The sequence below is a fragment of the Lynx rufus genome, unplaced genomic scaffold (assembly GCF_022079265.1).
Source record: "Lynx rufus isolate CCGP_SWC_20201006 ecotype Redwood Valley unplaced genomic scaffold, mLynRuf1.p SCAF_9, whole genome shotgun sequence".
NCBI classification, from domain to species: Eukaryota; Metazoa; Chordata; class Mammalia; order Carnivora; family Felidae; genus Lynx; species Lynx rufus.
In genome coordinates, this window is record NW_025814897.1 from 15,075,368 (window position 1) to 15,093,371 (window position 18,004).

General features: G+C 51.4%; 2 protein-coding genes across 7 annotated transcripts in view; one reads left to right on the forward strand and one right to left on the reverse strand.

Annotated features, from left to right (window-relative positions):
• The window catches only part of PCSK7 (proprotein convertase subtilisin/kexin type 7), a 25,290-nt gene extending 16,202 nt beyond the window's left edge, over nt 1-9,088 (reverse strand). The window contains exons 1-9 of one of the 3 annotated variants that reach the window (XM_047071657.1): nt 8,999-9,088; nt 7,374-7,493; nt 6,447-6,911; nt 5,459-5,593; nt 4,692-4,857; nt 3,433-3,523; nt 2,446-2,500; nt 1,834-1,972; nt 848-948 (exon numbers count right to left, since the gene is read on the reverse strand). In XM_047071657.1, coding sequence (XP_046927613.1) covers nt 848-948; nt 1,834-1,972; nt 2,446-2,500; nt 3,433-3,523; nt 4,692-4,857; nt 5,459-5,593; nt 6,447-6,899 — 1,140 coding nt within the window. In that variant the 5' untranslated portion in view covers nt 6,900-6,911; nt 7,374-7,493; nt 8,999-9,088. Of the gene's footprint in view, nt 1-847; nt 949-1,833; nt 1,973-2,445; nt 2,501-3,432; nt 3,524-4,691; nt 4,858-5,458; nt 5,594-6,446; nt 6,912-7,373; nt 7,494-8,785; nt 8,805-8,998 lie in introns of those variants that run through there. The other 2 variants (XM_047071659.1, XM_047071658.1) reach the window with 2 other exon arrangements.
• A 257-nt stretch (nt 9,089-9,345) lies between these two features.
• RNF214 (ring finger protein 214) overlaps nt 9,346-18,004 on the forward strand; it is a 47,373-nt gene continuing 38,714 nt past the window's right edge. The window contains exons 1-4 of one of the 4 annotated variants that reach the window (XM_047071653.1): nt 9,346-9,708; nt 11,293-11,417; nt 13,624-14,134; nt 14,828-14,887. In XM_047071653.1, the coding sequence (XP_046927609.1) occupies nt 9,370-9,708; nt 11,293-11,417; nt 13,624-14,134; nt 14,828-14,887 (1,035 nt within the window). In that variant the 5' untranslated portion in view covers nt 9,346-9,369. Of the gene's footprint in view, nt 9,709-11,292; nt 11,418-13,623; nt 14,135-14,158; nt 14,407-14,827; nt 14,888-18,004 lie in introns of those variants that run through there. The other 3 variants (XM_047071654.1, XM_047071655.1, XM_047071656.1) reach the window with 3 other exon arrangements.

Consider the following 18,004-nt stretch of genomic DNA (forward strand, 5'->3'; position numbering starts at 1 on the left):
ACTGGCAAAACAAAATTTCAGTTTTGGAAAACGAATCTGACCCAGCAGGAAGACAAAGCAGCCCAATTCCCAGTGGCCCCAGAGAGACCTCCCTACCTGGGCCGCTGGAGAAATGTGATACCCCCGGGCTCCAGCCCAGCTCTTCCCCATCCCCATACTGCTCTATTCTGGGCAGCGGGGACAGGCAGAGAGCTGTAGGGTCACAATCCAGAGACCTGACCCCAACCTGCTGGGATGGAGCTAAGCCAGCGGGAAGCAGGCATCAGACTCTGAATTCTTTAAAAGCTTCCCATAGCCTGAGAAGCTCCACTGCCCGGCTCTAATCTCTTGTGTGATACGGCTCCAATTCTAGCTCTAAGGAAAGAACTGTTTCTTGGGCTGACTGAGACATTTCCCGGACTCCTTTTCCTGCCCATCCCATCAAGACAACTGCTAGCTTTACTCCTGATGAGGAATGTGACCAGAACTCACAGTATTTACATAAGGGCTGAAGAGTAATGGAACGAAGGGTTTTTTCCTAAGCCCAGAGAAATTAGCCAAAGCCCAAATTCTACCAAAGGAAGACGCTGCACATGAGTTCTTTAATCAGTGTGATGCTTAGTCGTTCCTATAACAAAATATATATTTTTAAGTTAAACTTTTAAAGATAAAGGCCATTTACAGATCTGTTTAGAGTCTTCGGCTCTGATTTTTCCGACAGTGGCATGCCCTCTGAGATCTGTATCTGCTAAGAGGAGGAACGTAAGGGACAGGGCAGGGAAGCAGGGACACGAGGAGACCTGGCTGTGCTGCCCGAGGGAAGTGTCGTGGGACGGGGGTGGGGAGCGCGGGCCCAGGAGGCACTCACGATGCTCCGGAGCATCTTGTCCCCACCACTGAAGGTGACCGCCAGCATGGAGGCACACTCTTCCGCGTAGAAAGGCATCCGGCCCTCCTCGTCCACGGCACCTGGGGAAGAGAGGAGGGGGAGCGGGAGCTGAGTTATCATCTGGGAGGCTGTCCTGAGTTTCAGAAATGATCTCAGTGGCCCAAGTGCCTCAGAGTGCCCACGCTCGTCACCTGAAGAGGCAACCTCAAGCGGCAGAGGGTATTCTGTGCCCTAAGACCCTTCTTTCCATAGGTTCCGGGGTAAAACGGGGAGAGTGCCACCTCTATATGGACTCAGCCGTTCACACACTCATTTTCCTCAATGCTTATTAATTATCTACTGCAGGTCACATGCTGTGAGGGGCACTGGGGCCACAAGGGAAAAGTCACAGTCTTGATCTCAAGGAGCCTGAAGTCAGGGAAGAAGTCAGGTAAGTAAATAAACACAACGGGACAGCAGATGCTATGGTGGGAAGCACAGGTACGAGGCATTTAATCCAGACTAGAGGGGGTCAGGGAAGGCTTCAAGCAGGAGGCAAGTGGCTCATGGGAAGAGAGGCTGGAGCAGAGGCCTAACCAGGTGATGGGCTGAAAGCTTCCCGGAGTATGGTGTCTACTAAGGACGTCCTGAGATCCTGTGAGAACAGGGATAGTCCCTCCTAACTATGTGAGCCTGAAGAGAAGACTGTACTTGGACAGTTAGACACACAGAAGCCAGGGCGCCCCAAAACACACAACCCGCTCACCACTGAGGGATACGCACACTCCAAAACACACAACCCCCTCACCACTGAGGCACACCCCCCAAAAAATACACAATTCCCTCACCACTGACTGATACACACGCCAAAATGCACAATCTCCTCACCATGGAGTCCCACACACACTGAAACGGAGTCCCCTCCCCACCGAGCGACACACACACACGCACTCACACACATGCACGCATAACCACCAGGGCGCTACCTATGGTGACGGTGTAGATAGAGTTGGCATAGCCATCATAGTTGCAGTTGTCGTTGTGCTGGCCACCGTTCCCGCTGGCTACCACAAAGATGCTCCCAAAGCCCCGGCGGCCAGCAATCACCCCATGTTGCAAGGCAGCCTGAGGAGTAAAACCATGCTGGGATCAGCTGAGGAACTCCTAGGAAGACCTCTACCCTCCATACCAATTGCCTCCTCCCCTCCTAGAAAGAAATGCGAAAAAAGCCCAAAGGCACTGGGGCATGGGAGAAGGAGATTTAAAGAGGGTTACGAGAGGGGGAAGAAGAAGTTAGCTGAACAACGGTCTGAAGGATATACACTGTTTGTCAGATAGGGCGGGGCCGGAAGTGGGGCGCTGAGCCCCAAATCACAGGGAAACAACTCAAAGCACTGTTCCACTTCTCTAAGAACCAGGGTCCCCCAAGCACCCCCACCTCCAGGTTAGGAGTGTTCTCCCAAAAGGAGGTGGGAGGGCTGGGTGATGTGAGCCTGGCACCACACACGGGGGTGGGGTGGGAAAGGGGGCGACCCGTAGTAGTTCTAGGACCTGAGTAGAGAGGGTGTCCTAGGTCTATCTTCATGCACTTCACTTACCTTTCCAAGCTGATGGGGGCCATCCACTGTCTTCCCATCATCATCTGGTCCCCAGCTGTTGAGAAATACCCAGAGGGGAGAGCCAGAGCCACACCACGGCTGCCCACCCAGGTCTTAACTGACCCCACCCACCCCCCCGGCCTGGCCTCTTCATCTCCTCCCAAGTGCTCCAGGCCAGGACTGCCATGATCACAGGACGTAGGGTTCAAGGATTCAGCCCTCACTCCAAGGTGGAAAACAGAAGTATGCAATAAGGCTCTTTTTTCCCTTGGAAACTTTCTCAGTTTAGGACTGCTTTAACCTGCCCCTGAAAATCCTTTCTCAGGTCCTCAGGAGCAGGACACAACACATATTAGTAGTGGGGGACGGGGCCACCCATCTCCTGACGTAGAGCTCTAATACCAGGCTTGACGGGAGAGCACCCACAAAGGAAGTACTCAATCTGTGTGGGTTCTTGGGTCGGAGGAGTTCTCGATTCCTTCTCTAAGAGAAATGTACGCTGAGGATGATGTCATACATTTAAGGGAGGTACTGGGAGGGGGAACAGGTGCTGTCATTGCCATGAGGGCAGCCCAACTTCAGTTCCCCCTTAGGCGGGAACTCAGCCCCTGCCCCCTCCACAACCATAACCATAACCTGAAGCTGGACGTGCATTTACGTGCGTAGGGCAGCGGGGCTGGTGCCGGGCATTTGGCTCGGCTGTGGTTGGAGAGGAGGCCTCATGAGCTTATTAAACATAATGAACATGGGCCAGACTGCAGCACTCCTCATATGGCAACCGGATTCCTGGGGAGACACGGGGCTTAGGACTGAGGAAGGACCCAGTGGCCAGGGATCTGGAGAAATCTGAGTGATGGACTTCTGGGTCGAACCCAGTAAGAGGCCCCTGGCTGCGACCTGGCCGAGCCAGCCCATCTTGCTGTTCTTTTGTTGGAGGATCCGTGCCAGGTGCTGAAGCCTCGCGCCCTCACCGTGTTCCTGGCTTACCTGCAGCTGTAGATGTCGTTGATCTGATAGTGTTTGTTGAACGCCACGGCCTCCATGCTGTCTGTGAGGGGTCCATCCAGCACCCGGATACCTAGGCAGCGAAGGCCACATCAGCTCCTCAGTCTTGTTGGCCCCCTAGACGGGGAGCAGCATGGTGGGAGCCACACGTGGAGACTTACTTTTCCCTCTGAGCGCTCCTGTATCTCTCAATTTTTATACCATGTATATGGACCATGGTGGTTTTTAACACAATGCTACATCTTAGATTTTAAGGATCATGGGGTCTGGTAGGAAGAGCCTGGGCCAGAATGTAGGTAGCTAAGTTCCCTTACTTGCGTTCTTAATCATGTAAAACAGCAGTGCGATGCTTGACACATAGAAGGTGTTCAAGAAAAGGTACTCATTACCATTACTACTCCGTGGATGCCTAATTTCACCCTCTCAAATGGGGCGGGTCACATCCCGGCGACCATGTAAAGAAAATGGAGCTTTCAGAAGGGACTTGGTCCCTGAAGTTTCTGGCTCGCTCTGTCGCCTCATTTAGGGAGAGAGTTGCTGACCTCTGCTGGCGTGTAAGAGGAAAACAGTCACTCTATTCAGTGTGTAGTTTCCAAGCATTTACGAGGAGGAGTCATGGGGAGGGCTTCCCCGTGTACACCCTTTGCGTTCTGCTCTGATGGACAAAGGCTGAGAGGAGGAGCCTTAGAACGATCCCCAGTGGGGGCCAGCGCTGCTCCGCTCTCTTGAAAGGAGGGAGAGCAGACAGCGACCATCAGAAGGGATGACAGTTGGAGAGCTGGGCGATAGCAGAGGAGTCTCCACAGACATTAAGGGTCAAGGAGGAAGGGCAGGTAAAAGCGTACTTGGGAAATTATGAAGATACAAATATAACCCAGATAAGGAGAAGGAGTTACCATTACAGTGAGTCGGGTCATTTGATGGGACATAACCACAAACAGAAAAAGGGGGCAGGCCATGGAGTGGCTGGGGCTCGAAGTCTCCATCCCACATTGAGACCACTCTCACTTTTATCTGTTGTAGATGATAGGGTTTGTGGCTAACAGCATGTCTGAGACACCACGGCACTGACAAAACCCAATGAACTCATGTGTCCCACAGACACATATCATAAGCTTCCCTTTGCCCTATGCTATGTGTGTCAACAGTGGGATCAACGTGGTTCAGAATCTGGGGGAGGGGCAGGCAGGGGATGAAGACGGTCCCGCAGGAGAGGCCCATGAGGCCGGAGTGGCAGGTACCTGCTATGCGGCTCCCATACGCCACTCCCACGGCACAGAAGCTGTTGTTGGGCACTGCGGCGATCTCGCCCGCACACCTCGTGCCGTGGTGATTGCCGTTCTCCACGTCTGGGTGTGGCATAGGGTCAGGGTCGTTGGAGTTGAGATCATAGCTGCCCTCGGGGCTCTGAAACATGGCAGGGGCGACATGGTCATTCACAGGCTTTCAGGGGTCAGGCCCTGGAACTCAAGGAGAGAGGAGACCTGGGGAAACTGGGACTTTGGGGCTCCGGGCCAGCACAACAAGCCTGTCTGTCTCTCTCTGCAAACCACCCAGGCTATAGGCATGAGATAGGACACGCGGGGCAAGACTGAAAGTGCCACAGGGCTCAGGGAACTTCGTTCTCATCCGTGGTGGAAATGGGTCTGGGAGACTGCTCCACGGCTTGGGAAACCCAGGTGAAAGAGATCTAGGGCTACCTGAAGACCAGGCTAGAGAGGAAGGTGCTCAGAACTCGTGTGGAGAGGGAAGTTGCCAACAGGGACCGCTCCTTACTCCCCAGGGCAGGGAGCAGCAAGCGGAACCAGGAAGTGCCACCCAGAGTCCTGTCCCTGTGTCTTAACTGCCAGACTGGAATGCCGGCTGGGGGCAAGGGGAAGCTCAGCCGTCCCATCTCCTGGGCCCTTTTGTGTGGCCCAGTGACCTGGAAGAAAGGGAACCACACTAAGGCAACATCAAGAAGGAGGTAAGACACGGGGGTCGGAGGGGTTGTCCCAGGGCCACTCACATAGTTGGGTGCGATGTCCTGGATGGTGTGCTCCACTCCGTCATCCACGACCACCACAGTGACCCCTCGCCCGGTTACATTGCGTTCCCACACACCTGTCACGTTGATGTCCCTGCCGGGGCTCCGCCGGTTATTCTGTAGGAGACACAGGGTCAGGAGCTATTCTCAGAGCCTTGGGAGGCCAGTGACACACAGCATAGCTCACAGACAAGCAGGCTGGCAGCCCCTTTTCACGCTTGGCCACCCTCAAAGAGCCAGACAGAGGTCGTAGACCGATAGGTCTAGTGAGGATAGATGGACAAGTGAGGGCTTTGCCACAACCTAGCTCCCTGGGAAAGCCTGGCGTCATTCACGGGTGGTAGAAGTGAAATGTGGCAAGGTTAAGGGTTGGAGGATACAATTATTATGCCATATAATATGTATTTTCCTGGGCGCCTGCGCGACTCAGTCGCTTCGGCGTCCGACTCTCGATGCCAGCTCAGGTCACGATCTCACTGTCCGCGAGTTTGGGCCCCATGTCGGGCTCTGCGCTGACGGCGCTTGGGATTCTCTCTCTCCCTCTCTTTCTCTGTCCCTCCCCCGCTCACACTCTGTCTCTAAATAATTAAACTTAAAAAATATGTATACATATATATCAATTCACTTATCCTAACCATAACTCCACAAGGTAGGTACTGTTACAGTCTCCACTTTACAGAGGGGGAAACTGAGGCAGAGAGCGGTTTAAGCAGCTTGCTCAAAGGCGTGTGTCGGTGAGTGGCGGAGCTGGATTGGACTCCAGGCGGCCTGGTCCCAGAACCCACACCCTCACCTCTGCAGCCCACTGGCTCCCAGAAGTGAGTGCAGGGAAGGCGAAGCCCACAGCTGTGCCTCCTCAGGCCAAGGATGGGGGGGGCAAGCGAAGAGTAACACAGTCAAAAGCCCACTAACGAACGGAACACCCGGAACATGTCCACCGGAAAGCCGAAAACGGCAGGGCTGGACTCACCAGGTGCCACTGCTGTGGGTACTTGGGGTCATTGAAGTGGACGCTGCGCTTGGCCCGCTTGAGCAGCCTCTGCTCCGAGTGCCAGCGCACAGCTTCGTGCCCGGATAACACGGTTTCCGCCTGCTGCCGGGCGGCCTCCGCCTGCTGCGGCCCAGCCGGCTGGACGAAGAGGTAGTAGCCGCGGAGCTCCCCGACGCGCCCAGCGTTCAGCAGTCCCGCCGCCTGGGCCAAGGCGTCTGCCTGCTGCTCCAGGGTCTCTTCCTCCCCTCCCAGGCTGTCCAGATGCACGGCCCAGCTTAGCCCCCCCAGACCCTGGGCTCTAGGCCCGTCGGCCCCTGCCAGGCCCATGACCCAGGGCACCAGGAAGAAGAGCCCGGCTAACTCCAGCCAGAGGCAGGTGGGCAGGCCCGGGGGGGCATCCAAGTGTGGCACTTTCTGCCTCCCCTTCGGCATCAGAGCAGAAGGCTGCAAACCAACAGAAAGGACATCAGAGACACCTGCAGGAATCTGCAGGCAGGCCAAGCCATCAATGTATTACACCTAGAAATCCCCAATCCACTCCTTTTTTAAATACTTGATCCTCTCATTTTATTCACACTTATTCCTGAGCAACAGGGATAAGCCCTCAGGGGCGGTGTGGGCCAGTGCCAACCCCAGGGGATACCTCCACGGCATGATGGGCCCATCGCCATCTCACCAGATAACCAAATAGAATGTCCAATTGCTAACGGGCAACGCACTGCGCTTTGCCCCTGTTGCTGTGAAAAGGGCTTAGAAGTCATATCGCTCCCGTAGGTTACTGGCAGGATCATGACTGCTCTTAGAAGAGACCTTCCTCCCCTTAGAGGGGACATGAATCTTTCCCCAGCTGACATCTCATCCGGTTGTCCTCAGGGCCGACTCCCCACAATGGTGCCCCAATCCTACCTGGACTCTGTGTGAGGGTGAGCTCCTGGTCTGGCTGACCACCTCACACTCATTTTGTGCAAATGGAGAAAAGGCATCACTTTCACTGAGTGGTGCTGGCTCTGAGCACAGACTGCAGACCTGTGGGCCCCAAGAAAAGAAGAAACGGTGTCCTCCTAAGCCCAGGGGAGCAAGCAGAGGCTAGCCATGAACTCCAGGACCTGTGACCAAGGGAACTGGCCAATGATCGAGTATCATTTTCAGGGATCTCAAGTTGGCTGCAGACTGGCAAAGAACTGGCCAAGTCAGTACAGAACCCAGAAACCCTACTTCTTGTCCTAACCATCATGCCACCCTCTTTTCTTTGGCCCCCAGAGGCCTAGAAGAGGGCTTGAACTATTGCCAAAACACCCTCATCGAGAAGCAGGGAGTACTGCTTCCTAGTAGTCTAGGTGGTGGCTAACTTCCTGATTTCTGTATCTCTGACGGAGGCCAGGGGAAGTAAGAGTAGGCAGGAAGCAGTGGAAATGGGGAAAACTGGACAGTGTGAGCGAAAAAAGCAAGTGGGCAACCGGGCAACCGTGAAGGAAGAAATGATTGGAAAGTGGCACTAAGGGGCTATACCCTTACGGACTAGCTCGGCAGGTTGGCTTGGAAGTGAGGGCTGAACACCAAACCCGGGGCTGGCACCCATGGTTTGATTTCAGAAGGGCCGAATTTAGAACTGGTGGGCAACTGTGGGGACAGGCACAGGTGGGTGGGCAGCAGAACATGTGCATGCCCACGGGTGACTGGGCTCCTTCAGAATCATCTGCTCTGTACTCGTGTCACCCCAAGGCAGGGCTTAGTACCCACACACATACCCAAATGGATCCAACTCAAAACATTACAGGAAAATAGGTATTTTACTGAAGTCTCTTTGGAAAGGAAGAAGGGAACTTAACGCCACCTAACTTTTCCCTCCAAAAACCTGCATTCCACATTTCATTCCTCCTAGCCCTGCGGCAGCCTCCACTGTCCCAACATAATCAGATGCCTTTCCCACACATGACTAAGTAAAACAAAGTCTTGCCAGATAGCCAGATTATGCCCCACTTAGGTAGGCCCCTTCAGTCTCCTAGATCCCATTGATTTCCGGAAGAGAAGAGAAACCTGGCCACCACTTCCCCCTTCTTTCTGGCAGAGCAGTACCATCTCCTACTTCCACCCCAGGTTTCTGGGAAAGGAAACTTAAATACCCCCCTGAAAGCAGAGCACAACCTCACCCAACTGCTTTGTGCATCTTTACAGCTCTTGGGTGCCAAGGGTGAAAAGAAAGAACACGGGCAGCCCAGAGTCCAGGAAAGAGTCTGTCCCAAGAGGCTGTCCTCCTCCTCGTGCCTCTACACCCGCTTCCTAGAAATCAGGGTGCGTCTACGGTCAGTTTCACTTACTTCCCTCTGCCCCGTGCAATGTGTCCCCCTCCTCAGAGGGACCCGTACTACCCTGGAATCGGGACCCTACCGCCCCGTCTCCCGGCGCTGCCCCAAGCAGGGACTGAGGACGCCCTCGGTGCAGCCCCCTCGTCCTCGGACGCGGGCGGCGCCCCCCCAGCTCTGGGCCGCCCGGACTTGCCAGGCCCCGCCCCCACCGAGTGCCCAACTCACCGGCTCGGCCGCAGCTGCTGCCGCCGCCCGCCTGCGGAAACTCGCGGCTTCCCGGGAGCCCGGGGAGCCAGTGACAGTAGCATCACTTCCGCCCGGCGGTGCAGCCAATCAGCGGCGAGGCCCCGGCCCGGCCGAGCGGCCCGGAGCAACCGGCGCTAGGGGGCCGGCCGCTCCGGGCATCCTCCGCCAGGAGAGGAGCGTGTGGGCGCGGTGGGCTCAGCTCGCCTGGCCCCACCGCCCCGAGCTGTCGGGGCGCCCTCCACAGGGGCACTGCCCGGAGGGACCGTCTTGCCCTTCATGGCGTCCTCTGGAAAGGGAATCTCGGTTTTGACCTTTACAAACACCTCGTTCCTCTTCTCTCTCTGATCGCCATGGCCCCGACTCTCTCTGGGACCTTTCCAGAGGGGCTCTTCCCTCCGCTGGGTCTCCTTCCTTCTCGCGGTCGCCTCACTCTTCCTCCCCGCGCCCCGGGAGAGTCCACTCGTATCTTAGGGGGCTTCCGCGGAGCCCGCGGCGCTCGCACGGCGCCAGCGCTGGCCGCTAGGGGGCGCCGTCGGGGGCGGCGCGGTGCCGCCGCAGCCGCTCCTCTCCGGGCCGGGCCTCACCCGCTCCGCTCGCGCCGCCGGAAGTGGGAGGTGCCGCGCGCGGGCCGGCGCTCGACCCCTCCCCCCGAGGCTCGGCCGCCCCCTCCCCCCGCTCCGCCCGCTCAGGTGCGTCCCGTCCCTCCCCCCTTGCCTCCCGGGGGCGCGGCGCGGGAGGTGTGTGCGGGACGGGCAGGCGGGGAGGGGGGCTGCGACGCCGGGGGCCCGGGCAGGGGCGGGGGGTCGAGGCGGGGGGCGTGGAGGGGGCCGTGCGGACGGGGCCCGGGGTCCCGGCCTTAGGAGGGGGCCGGCGCTGGGCTCGCGGTGGGGGGCCCGAGCCAGAGGTGCGGGGGTCTCCGGCTCCAGGAAGCGGCGGGCTTAGCGGTCTCCGGTTGAAGCGGCCGTGGTCGCCCGGCGCCGCTTCCCCCATTGTCCCCTTCGCGGCCGTGCCCCGTCCTCCCCCGAGCCCCCGGGGCTCCCGGCGTCGCCGCCTCACTGGCGGCCGCCGCAGGATTCCCTTGACACGTTCGACTTCCCACCCCGCGCTGCAGCCTGCAGCGCGCGGTACCTGCCCCGCTCCCCCTTGGGCTCCGGCCGCGGAGTTGCCCGGAGGACCCGTGCCCTGCGCTCTCGTTTACCGGGCACCGAGGACCCGCGACCCCGGGCTCTGTTGGGGCAGGCTGTTTGCACCCGAGGGTGCAGTAATGGCGATTTGGGCCCGTTCTCGCCTAGGAGCTTTGTATAATGGGGGAAACTGAGGCACACAGGGTTCCTGGCCTGTGACTCAAGTGTTGATAAAGCCCAGTCTCCATACTTGCCCTGTGCGCGCTTGAAAGTGCCGGCGGGGGGGGGGGGGGAAATACCTGTGATGCTATTAAAATAAAAACAGGAATTTAAACTAACCCTATGTTACACCCCCTAGCCGCCCCCCTTACATTCTCCTACCCCGCCCCCGCCACCTTTGTCTTCACTATAGAGGGCCACGAGTTTGTCCTGCCTCACAAAGGATGACCTTTTGATCCAAAAAGGGCATCAGTCCTGGTTCTCTGACTTGGATTACCCTGTTTTCCAGCTTCTCTTTTCCTGGGTAGACTAACCAAGATTCTTGTACTTTTTTGTACCCTTGTAGTAACTTTCAAGAGTCTGTATTTTTCTCAGTGAGTGGTTCTGAAACATTTCCCATCTGTGGGGAGCACACTGACAGTAAAAGCCGCCGGGATTGCCCGATACAGTATTGCTGTTTTTCCTCGCACACTCAACACCTCCAAAAAACTTCACTTAAATTAATGAAGAATGCTTTTAATGACTTAAAAAGTGTAAGATGTTATCGATTGTTAGGCCCCCAAGTACGTTCTTTGTAAATAATACTACGTTAAGGTAGGCATGTGGACCATTTGGAAAATTCTCACAGACTAGGCTGTTTTTAAATCACCGTATTTCTGCCAAAAGTGAAAAAGCTTTGTACAGACTATTTATATAAATGTGGTGATTGCCGAGGATCGATGTCCACGGGGGCCTATTGTGGCCAAAAGGATCTTTTAAAACCCTGCTACAGAAAACTCTGAAGCCTTATTTTCTTCTGGGACCCAACTTTTTCTTTGTGTTTCTTTTCCTGGGACTCTGTTGTATGGATGTTCTGCAGGGGGTGGTGGGGGGGGAGATACACTTGTTTTAACAGTTTGGAAACTTGTAGCCTGTAATTTGTTTCTGAAGGTACAGAGCATGATGGCGGCGGCGTCTGAGGTAGCTGGTGTGGTGTCCAATGCCCCCAATCCTCCAGAATCCTCTTCTAGTTTATGTGCTTCCAAATCAGACGAAGGTCTCCCAGACGGTCTAAGGTAATGTGTGCATACCTGACTGGGAAGGTTTCATTTGGGAGAAGGGCTTCTGAGATGGCTTCTTAGAGAAGCAGAGCTGGGCTTTCCTCTTTTTGGCTCCAGTGGCCCTGCACTAGATTAAGCACATCCATATGTGTATTTAGGGTACCTAACACAGCACTTGGTGGCCCTCGGCAGGCATGCTGAATATTTGTTGAGCAGATAGGTTAGAATACAGGGGATCAGACTTTTCCGAGAATGCAAATTTTTCACCACCCTACTTTACGTGGACTTTATGTTCATTTAATTACGTGTGTGTGATATATATTATACTTATGTGTATATCTACCTCTTATACCTATATGTTTTGTTGTAGTTGTATATATTACCATGTTATCATGTATCATACCGGTATATTTGTATATGTCTTCTGTCTTACATAGAGATATAGATATGTACACATATACATACATGAGGCACGTATATATCCATACACGCACAAATAGAGATATACGTATATCATCTACAGATAAATAGATTGCTTTGTCAGTGTGGCTTACTGCTGTGCGTAGATATTCTGCCTTCCATCTAAACTCTTGAGGGCTGGAGCTATGATTGCAACCTAGCATCTTAGAGCGCTTAACGCATAGTTACGCACAGTGTTGTACTAAATTGTATATTTCACCTCAACTCTAATTTTTTAAGCATACCTAGGACCTAATACAATGGATAATACTGTACTAACAGTTTTATATGTGTTAACACAGTTAATCCTCCCAACAGGAGGTGCTGATATTATTATTCCCACTTACAGGTGAGGAAACTGAGACACAGAGAGGTAACTTGCCCAGGGTCGCCAACAAGGAGTCAGGGTTTGAACCCAGGCCCGTCTGACTCCATAGTACTTAATAAATACTGGTTTACGTGAAGGGAGATTTGTTAGCGAAGGGGTAGTGGGGGCAACTGCTAAGTAAGCCTAACCGTAAACTTGGACCTTCATTTTATAAGTAGAATCAGCCACATACTACTAGGAGTAATACTAGCAGCTGAGGTTTATTGAATATTTACTGTGCCAGGCTCTGTACTCAATACTTTCACACGCATGATTGCCTGCCATCCTCACAATAATCCTATTAGGAGGGTAAGATTTCTGGTTTACAGATGAATTGAAGTAACTTGCCCAGAGTCAAACAACCAGTAAATAGCAGAGTCAGGATTTACACCCAAGATATACTGGACTATATGCCCAAATTAATAACTAAGTGTCTTCCCCCCTCCTCCACTCCCTCAGGTAACTCTCAGGAAGGAATCAGCCAGAAGTGTTTATAAAGGTTTTCATATCCCAAGATCTCTCCGTTTTATTTTGAACAGCCTGTACCTATTGAGAAAGGAAGGCACTGTGACCTAAAGCCTCAGTCGATGCTGGCTTGGGGTACTTACAGGCGTCAGTTGACAGAATCAGTTTTTTAAAAAAGAAGGGGCAAGGAAATTTAGCATAGATGTCATCATTCCTTGGTGAGAGACTTACTGTTCTGAATGTGAGATGTCATCATAAATCCGTTTTAAAGATCTCTTCAAAAAGCAATGCATTAAATGGCCACGACAAACAATAAAACAACTGTCCCAGTGTTGTATGCGTGTGTACTTGTCTGGGGTAAAATTTCTACTGACAGCTTCAGTACGGGATTCAAAATTGTCTTTGCCCCAGACAACTTGAAGTGAAGACGCTATGTTCTGGAAAATTCTCGAAGAACCTAAGAAGTAGTTCTGGTCAAAGATCTATATAAGGAATTTGAAAATTGTTTTTGGGACATGTGAGAGTGGAATATTTTTAAGTTAGTATTTTATTTATTAGAACATCACGTGTAACTAAGTTTGTACATGTAACTGAATGAAATAATGACGAGCATTAGGCTGTTTTATCGACGTTCCCCGAAGTTATTCAAATCGGATCTCAGAAACTTTTGGATCTTCAGAGTCATTTATGTGTGTTTATTGACCATCACTGGACGGTAAAGGTCTGTCTCCACAGCCCAGGTTCTTAACCACCTATCTAACCAGGATGAAAATTGCTGGACGAAGACTAAGTTCCGTTTCTTTCTGATGATTTTGGGGGGCTTGTGTAGCCTAGCTTTGTTCTTCTAGTCGTTATGTTAAAGGTATTGTGTATTTAATCCTCCTTAAGGTTGGGTGAAGAGAGAAACCTTTTGTCTTATGTCTTTGATAGCCCCAAAGACCCTGCACAGAAGCACAAGAACTCACCTCTGTCGAGTGTAAGTAGCCAAACGATAACCAAGGAGAATAACAGAAATGTCCATTTGGAACACCCAGAGCAGAATCCTGGTTCATCAGCAGGTGACACTTCAGCAGCGCACCGGGCGGTTTTAGGAGAAAACTTGCTAGCCACAGCCCTTTGTCTTTCTGGCGGTGGGTCTCAGTCTGATTTGAAGGACGTGGCCAACACAGCAGGAGAGGAGGGGGACACGTGCCTCCGGGAGAGCCTCCATCCTGTCGCTCGGTCTCTTAAGGCAGGGTGCCATACAAAGCAGCTTGCCTCCGGGAGTTGTTCTGAAGACAGATCCCCACAAGCCTCCATCCTAAAGGAAGGTAGCAGGGACACAGGCTTGGATTTCCGACCTGTAGTGCCGCCAGCAAGTGGGGTTGAAGGAGTCAGAGTGGATCAGGATGATGATCAGGATAGCGCTTCCCTGAAGCTTTCTCAGAACATTGCCGTACAGGTCAAGTATCAAGTTTCTCTTACTAAAATGGAATTCGGGCTCTTTATTTGTTTACATACTTCTCGAGGGTAGGAGACATTTCTTCATAGGCGGCGGAGAACTATTCCGTCTCGTGTTTTTATCGGCAGCTATCGTACGATTTTCACACAGTGCCGTGTGAGGACATCCTTCCGGCGTTCAGTAAATAATAAAGCCAGGAGCCAGTGTCTGATCATGGCAACTAGGAACTTTGTGACCTACATACAATCTCTTCCGCTGATTAATTGATCACAGTAGGTCATTAGCGTTCATATTTCCCACCTTTGTCCTTAGAGGAGGAATCCTCGTGAATTCTCTGACCTCCACCTTAAGAACATTGCATCCTGCCTCCCAGTGATTGGTGTCTTTTTGTAGGAGGAAGGATGGGCACAATAAGTTTAGGGGGCAAAATTCGTATGTCACGCTCGAGGCCGTCTGTCAGTTCTTGGGTTTTGTTCAGGTTATTCTGTGGGATGGATGTCCAATGCAGTATAGAGGCCAATGTCTCCTTGCCAGGCCTGCGGTTCTCTCGTTAGGAAGCCGATAAGGGGAGAGCAAAAAAGATTAGCTTCTTAGTTACTTGTGGCAGATTTCTAGGTAAAATTACTAAAGAGTAATTCTGCCTTTTAAAATGTCTCTGAGTATTTCTGAATGTGATTCTTTCTTTCTTTATAGACTGACTTTAAGACGGCCGATTCAGAGGTAAACACAGATCAAGATATTGAAAAGAATCTGGTAAGTACTTAAAACAGTCACTGTGAATATATGAGACCATTAACTCAGACTGTCTTGAGTCCTATCATCTCAGTTAGAAATGGTGCAGGAATCTCCTTTTAAAATCCCTGATGGATGGTTAGCTAACTTCTATTTGATCACTTTCAGAGATGGGAAACATTACTCATAAAGCAGCTGATTGCATTATCGTATTTGAGAAATAGCTCTTTTTTGTTGTTGTTTGTTTATTTATTTTGAGAGAGAGAATGAGCGAGCGAGCAGGGGAGGGGCAGAGAAAGAGGGAGAGAGGGGATCTCAAGCTGTCTCTGCGCTGTCAGCACAGAGCCTGATGCGGGGCTTGATCTCACAAACCGTGAAATCATGACCTGAGCTGAAATGGAGGGTCAGACGCTTAAGTGACCGAGCCAGCCCCGGCGCTCCTCTGATTGTCAGGGTCTGTTCTGAGGTGAGGATGGACCCTCTAACACTGCTTGTTAGAGTGTTCTCTTGAGCTCTGTAGAGTAAATCCAAACTCCCCTTTGCTCGTTTGCTCTATGTATACTTGAAGTGTTTTTTATGCCTCTTCCCCTCCCCCCTCAAGTCTGAATCTTTCCAGAAAAAACCATCTCCAGACATTTTTAACGTTCTTCTTTTCTTTGTGGGATACATTTTCCAGCCCTTCCGTCACCCTGCTTACTTTTCCACAGGGACATGTTCCATCTTATCAATGCTTTGAAAATGTGATCCTAAGAGCTAAATGCAATAATCCAAATACAGAAGAAGTAATTCACAGCACAGTGGGATTCTCGTTCTCTTTCGTGCCAGACGCTATTTCTTAAGCTTACCTGTGGCAGTCTCCTTACCTTTTGAGCTTTCCATAAAACATCTGTCAGGTCTTTTTCTGGTGTATTATTGAGTCATATCTTCCCTTTTTATTCCTGGTAATTGGTTTTTTAAAACCTCAAGAGCTGCCCGTGAATCGTTGTGAAAATGGTCTCTTTGAACCATCCCTGGCATTTTGTGGCAGAAACTTCCCTTCCGTACAAGTGTACGGATATCAAAATATGCATTTTTCAAGAGGAAGGGTGAGGCTGGGAAAGGCGCCCTAGCATCGGAAGAGGTCTTAGGGTAATACGTGTTAGCTGAGTGGGGAAAAAAGAGGAAAAGTGCTTGCAGCAACCAACTAGATAAGAAAGTGGATATTTAGTCAAGCTGAAGAAACTGAAGGGCAGATGGAAGGAAGGAAGTTATGGGAGCGCATTAACCAGATGAAGCGAGTAGAGTTTTTAGATAGAGAGTAGCAACTTAGGCATTATTCATAAGAGGCGGGTAAGGAGACCCTACAGATGAGCAAGCTGATGGAGGCGTCCTGGGGGAAAACTGAGCTAGAAGAGAGGCTCCAGGGAAAGCGGGTAGAGTTCGCCGTTTCTTGAGCACTTATTCTAAGCACTTTCATCCAGAGTATTTATTTTGTCCCCACTATACAACAGTTCCGATGTCTATAGCAATCCAAGGGACCAGCTAAGTTATACAGAAGCTTTAGCATCAGTCTGAAGCAGGAGCAGAAACCATGAAGCCATTGGGCCATAAGAGGCCTGGAGTTACATTTTGCATGGCTGTGTTCTTTCGGGTGGTGGTGTGGCCCATGTGCTTTTAAAAAGGCAGTGGAGCTAGGCCTTAAGGAGGGCACTTGTTGGGATGAACGCTGGGTATTTTTTTTTTTTTAATTTTTTTTTTTCAACGTTTATTTATTTTTGGGACAGAGAGAGACAGAGCATGAACGGGGGAGGGGCAGAGAGAGAGGGAGACACAGAATCGGAAACAGGCTCCAGGCTCTGAGCCATCAGCCCAGAGCCCGACGCGGGGCTCGAACTCACGGACCGCGAGATCGTGACCTGGCTGAAGTCGGACGCTTAACCGACTGCGCCACCCAGGCGCCCCTGAACGCTGGGTATTTTATGTAAGTGATGAATCACTGGGTTCTACTCCTGAAGCCAGTACTGCACTGTATGTTAACTAACTTGAATTTAAATAAATACGTTAAAAGAAAAGAAAAGAAGAAAGGCGACCATTATTTTCTCTGGGCCAAAAAGCCTCAAGCTTAGTGGTTGTTCACAATTAAGGAATGATGAAAAATTTATATGCTTTGACCCATTTATCCCACTTACTTGAATTTATTCTTCCCAAATAACTAAAAGTTCAGTAGAAGGCAAGAGCTGTGTAGCCAATGGTGTTCATTTTTTTTTGTTTTTGTTTTTAATGGAAACAACCAACCCTTGAAAATGAACTATATGCAACGCGGAAAATACTTCTGATATAATATTGAATGAATTAAGGCAAATGCAAACCATCTACATGATAACAACAACAACCATGGAAAAATATGCCTGCAAATGGCCTCATACAGATAGTGTCTTCCTGGAAAGAGAGAGGTCACAGCAGGAGACTCTTCTATTGGTAAACATTAAACAAATCAGGAGATCAAAGTGTGGGGAGCTGGAGAGGGGTAGAAGCGGAGGTGCATCTGTTCATTCTGTGTTGTCTACGGAGCGGCCAGTGCAAGTGCTGTCGAGGACCTCCCTCCACCACCTCACGTTTCCCAGCCTCAGTCACTGGTGTAAACCGTTGTGATATTTGTCATGGCTACCTGTGTTTTTCTCCTGTTTATCTTTTTATTGAAAAAAAAAAGTTCTTTCATATTATTTTTGAAAAAGAGAGAGAAAGAGAGTACGAGCAGGGGAGGGGCAGAGAGAGAGGGAGACAGGATCCAAAATGGGCTCTGTGCTGACAGCAGACAGCCCAATGGCAGGACTCGAACTTGCCAACTGTGAGATCGTGACCTGAGCGCAAGTCGTATGCTCAACCAACTGAGCCACCCAGGCGCCCCATTATTCTGCTTTCCTTAATGATGTTCTCGGAATTGACTTTAAATGTGATCTCTCTTTTTACCTGGTTGTGTCTTAAGTAATAGTGATGTTGTGTTAGTTACATTTTTAATGCATATTGAAATTAATATAAAACTATTTTTAAAAAGCAGTGGAGCTAGGCAGGTGTTAACCTTGGTGGCAATACAAGAAACTTGGCTCCTGTTTTGTTTCCCTTTTTGTGCATTTATGGTAATGTCCCACTGCCTGCACT